This window comes from Sinocyclocheilus anshuiensis, unplaced genomic scaffold (assembly GCF_001515605.1).
Source record: "Sinocyclocheilus anshuiensis isolate Anshui unplaced genomic scaffold, SAMN03320099.WGS_v1.1 scaffold982, whole genome shotgun sequence".
NCBI lineage: Eukaryota > Metazoa > Chordata > Actinopteri > Cypriniformes > Cyprinidae > Sinocyclocheilus > Sinocyclocheilus anshuiensis.
In genome coordinates this window covers 440,168-444,061 of record NW_015539879.1, presented here as the reverse complement: position 1 = coordinate 444,061, position 3,894 = coordinate 440,168, and the positions used below count along the sequence as shown (strand labels likewise).

At 34.8% G+C, this 3,894-nt stretch overlaps 1 protein-coding gene across 3 annotated transcripts in view; it reads right to left on the bottom strand.

Moving 5' to 3' along the window:
* Positions 1-3,894, bottom strand: part of LOC107685386 (NACHT, LRR and PYD domains-containing protein 12-like) — a 21,836-nt gene that overhangs the window by 4,029 nt on the left and 13,913 nt on the right. For all 3 annotated transcript variants that reach the window (XM_016481950.1, XM_016481949.1, XM_016481951.1), the window contains exons 5-6: positions 3,028-3,201; positions 1,043-1,216 (exon numbers count right to left, since the gene is read on the bottom strand). In XM_016481950.1, the coding sequence (XP_016337436.1) occupies positions 1,043-1,216; positions 3,028-3,201 (348 nt within the window). The remainder of the gene's footprint in view (positions 1-1,042; positions 1,217-3,027; positions 3,202-3,894) is intronic.

The following is a 3,894-nucleotide window of genomic DNA, read 5'->3' as shown; positions in this document are numbered from 1 at the left end:
ATGTCTTTGCTGCTGACCTTTGATGATCCAGTTCAACCATACTAATAGGCAAAAATGACTTTAGATAAACTAACAATTGTGCTTTTTTTGTGTTTTTTTATTGCTGAAGAGTGTTTCTTCTCCTGCGTTCTACTATACAGACGTGAATTTACTTTTGCTTCAGCCTGAGGTTTATTCATTACACTTTTTGGTGTGAAAGGGCTTTTACATTTGCTATAAATAGAACTTCTTATATTAAAAACAATCAAGCCCTGCTTATATTTAAAAAGTAACGCGAAAGTAACGCAAAAGTAAGATAACGCATTACTTTCCATAAAAAGTAACTAAGTAACGTAATTAGTTACTTTGTAGGGAGTAACGCAATATTGTAATGCATTACTTTTAAAAGTAACTTTCCCCAACACTGGTAATCAGTAATACGTAATAGTCTTATCTGTGGTTTCTGATTGATGCTCTGGGAAAAACAAATTGCTTGTAAGTGCTAATCTAGAATCATTTTTATAACCAAACCTTAACTTAGGGAGATGTGAAAAGCTGACTACAAACTCGGTTTTCTACAGAGCTGCTTTATAGAAGAATTGAATTCGTTCCATAATTGATGAACTTTACACAGTTATTAAACTGAACTGAATCAACAATTAACTGACTTTAGCTTAAAATTTGACTTTTTTGTTTACTACTGTCCTCTTTTTAGATCTGCAGAAATTAATTTTGTTTGCATCATTGCAATAATATTTTCCTGTTTAACACTGTATTGTCCTGTATTAATTCCAGCCAGTGGTTTTCATTGGGTGCCCATGAACAGCGTTTACTTTGACCCACCCTCAAAAACTTTCGTTGGTTGTTTTGTCAACATGTCGAGAATACGCTGTTTCTGCATTGCAAAGGCAAGTTCTTCACTTCCACAGAATGGGAAAGTGATGAGTTAGGGGTTAAAATCACAGCAGTATAAATCTTTGTTGCATTTTTTGCAAAGAAGTTAAGAGCAGGACTAAAGTGACATGTTTAATTTGTTCAGAGTAATTTTGGTGTTGTTAAATACCTTAGTATGTTCAGTTGGCAGTGTGAACTCTTCAGTCCATTGGAGAGCAACTTTACTCCTGAATCTCGCAGGTCATTGTTACTCAGGTCCAGCTCCATCAGATGAGAGTTTGATGATTGTAGAGCTGAAGCCAAACTTTCACAGCACTGACCAGTGAGATTACATAAGGCAAATCTAAACAGAGCAGTAAAGCAGGATTTAACTCCTGTCACAACACCAATTAAATGACTTAGGCCATGTCCACATGTAAACGGGTATTTTTATAAAAGGCAAACGCATGCTATGAAGCACTGTCAAGAGCATGCCAAACCAACAGGTGGCGATATAATCTCAACTGTAAAGCCATGTTGGCCAATCAGAAGCCTGAAAAAGTCTCCAGTAGGCGGAGATAACAGCGCAGGCTCCAACGTCACAATCCAAAATTTTTGAAAATCTTCACCCTGGCAGGAGTTTAAAAACATGTTTGGTTTCAGTGAACTGGTGCTGCGTTTGCATGTGGATGAACGGCCTAAGCACGTAGAAAAAGCTGCGTTTTTTAAAAATAACCACGTTCGTGTGGACAGGGCCTTAGACACATTCTGACTAACATTTACAATAATCAGCTTTGACTTATGATTGGTTTAATATATTATAATAATCTTCATAAACATTTTGCTAAGACAGAAAACCAGAAAATATATAGTTATTAAAAATATGTAGTGATGATAATTATAAGATCATATTTGTGTTAATTAAAAAAAAAAAGTTTGTACACATATAAAGGAAACGCAGGCAAACTGGTCTGTATTACGTGACCAGGGTATAATACTAGTTTGTTGTTACTGAAGCATCCTCTGGTGAGATCTTTAAAGGAAAAGTATAAACACATGTAACATTATTTGATGTGCTGGCATAATTTCCATTAAAAAAGGAAGTCTGGGTGGGACATATCATCCTCTTTTTGAAATAGCCAATAGCGGTTTGTACACTGTATGAATCATTCAAAATAAAAATAAAAACCACTAGTGTTCTCTATTCTTTTTCTATTTTCTTTCTACTTGTTTTCTTTTTAATTATTATAAAAAATAATAACTTGAACCTCAAGTGCTAGCTCTATTTATTCTTTCTCTTTTCTTATCCACTTTTTATTCTGTTTATTTATTATATGTAAAAAAATATATAAAAAAACCTTGTTACATGTATTGCGTTATACTAACCAGGACTTATCACAACACTTACTGTATATATTGTTGCTGTTTTGATTGCTTCTATTACCCTCATTTGTAAGTTGTTTCGGATAAAAGCGTCTGCTAAATGATTAAATGTAAATTCACTCTCTTTTTGTTGTAAATTTGACCACTTTTTCTGTTTTCTTTCTTTTTCCCCCCATTTTTTCTTTGTACATCTCCCCCAAGTCCAAGCGAACTACACTACCAAATCTACTGCACTACATTACCCACACACCCCCGGCCAAGATCTATAAGTAGACCTCACTTTCTTCCTTTTGCACTGGTGAGGTGTAGGTGTTTGAATGGACACCAAACCATGTCTTTTGAACACTTTCCTTAGAATGCATAATTATTGTGATTGTATTATTTGAATTATTTGGACAGTATGTTTGATGAATTGTTTGTATGAGTTTGATTTTCTTGATTGTATTGTTTGTAGTGGCATAAGACCATTCTGGCCATCTGTCAACACCTGCCCTGTCCACATTACCAAAAAAACTTTGAATACAATTAACATCAGAGATCCAACATTTTCTCTTTCTGTCTTTCTGCTGCTTTTCTTTCTTTCTTTTTAGGGGTCACCGCAACAAAATTATCGGCACAGTGGATTTGCATAGGTTTTATGCTGGATACCCTTGTCTGAATCATCTTATATATAGTGCACTATGTACCATACACCATATATATAATCAATAGTAAATGAGTGAACAAGTGACCAATTTCAGATGCAAGGAAAAGTATCTGCTAGCCATAGCTGAATCAATATAAAAGTCAAACCGCAGTATGTTTAGTTGACAGAGTGAACTCTTCAGTCCAACAGAGAGCAGCTTCACTCCTGAATCCTGCAGGTCATTGTTACTCAGGTCCAGCTCTCTCAGATCGGATCTTGAAGACTGAAGAGCTGAAGACAAACGTCCACAGCACTGATCAGAGAGATGACATCCAGCAAGTCTATAACAGAGGATAACAAAATCAATGCCTCTTAGAATAGTATATAAGCCTGCACCTAACATAAAATAGTTAGTTTATGGCTGATCTATCTCTGAATCACTTTTTTTTTTATCCTTTTCGTAATGGTAACCATAGGTGTGAAAATTGTGAACCATGTCATTTTACAATGAAATGGCACTTTTTTAGTCATTCTTATCCGGGTCGAGGCATTAAGATAAAATGACATTGTGTTTTGACTTATAAAAAAAGACAATGCTTTTGCAGAACATATAAATAATGTGTACATGAGAAAAAAAATTCTTTTTAATTTGTATTTATTGATGTTTTTGTCATTTTATTGGACAGGACAGTACAGAGTATTGATAGGAAAAAAAGATGTCAAGAAGAGGTGGCGACACTAATAAAAGCATTCTATACATATACACTTCAAACTTTTTCTCTGAAACAAATTAAAGTACCGTATTGACCCGAATATAAGACGATGTTTTTTTCTTGGAAATACATCTGAAAAAACGCGGTCATCTTATATTCAGGGTCTAGACTTTGACATGTCAATAATACACCCACAACAATAGGTGGCGCCAAATACGCCTAAAACGAGTGTGCCGTGAAATACGTAATGTAATGCGTGTTGTAAAGATCGCGAGTAAAAACAAAAGAAAAAGAAAACCTTACAGCTGCATGAGTCGTGAC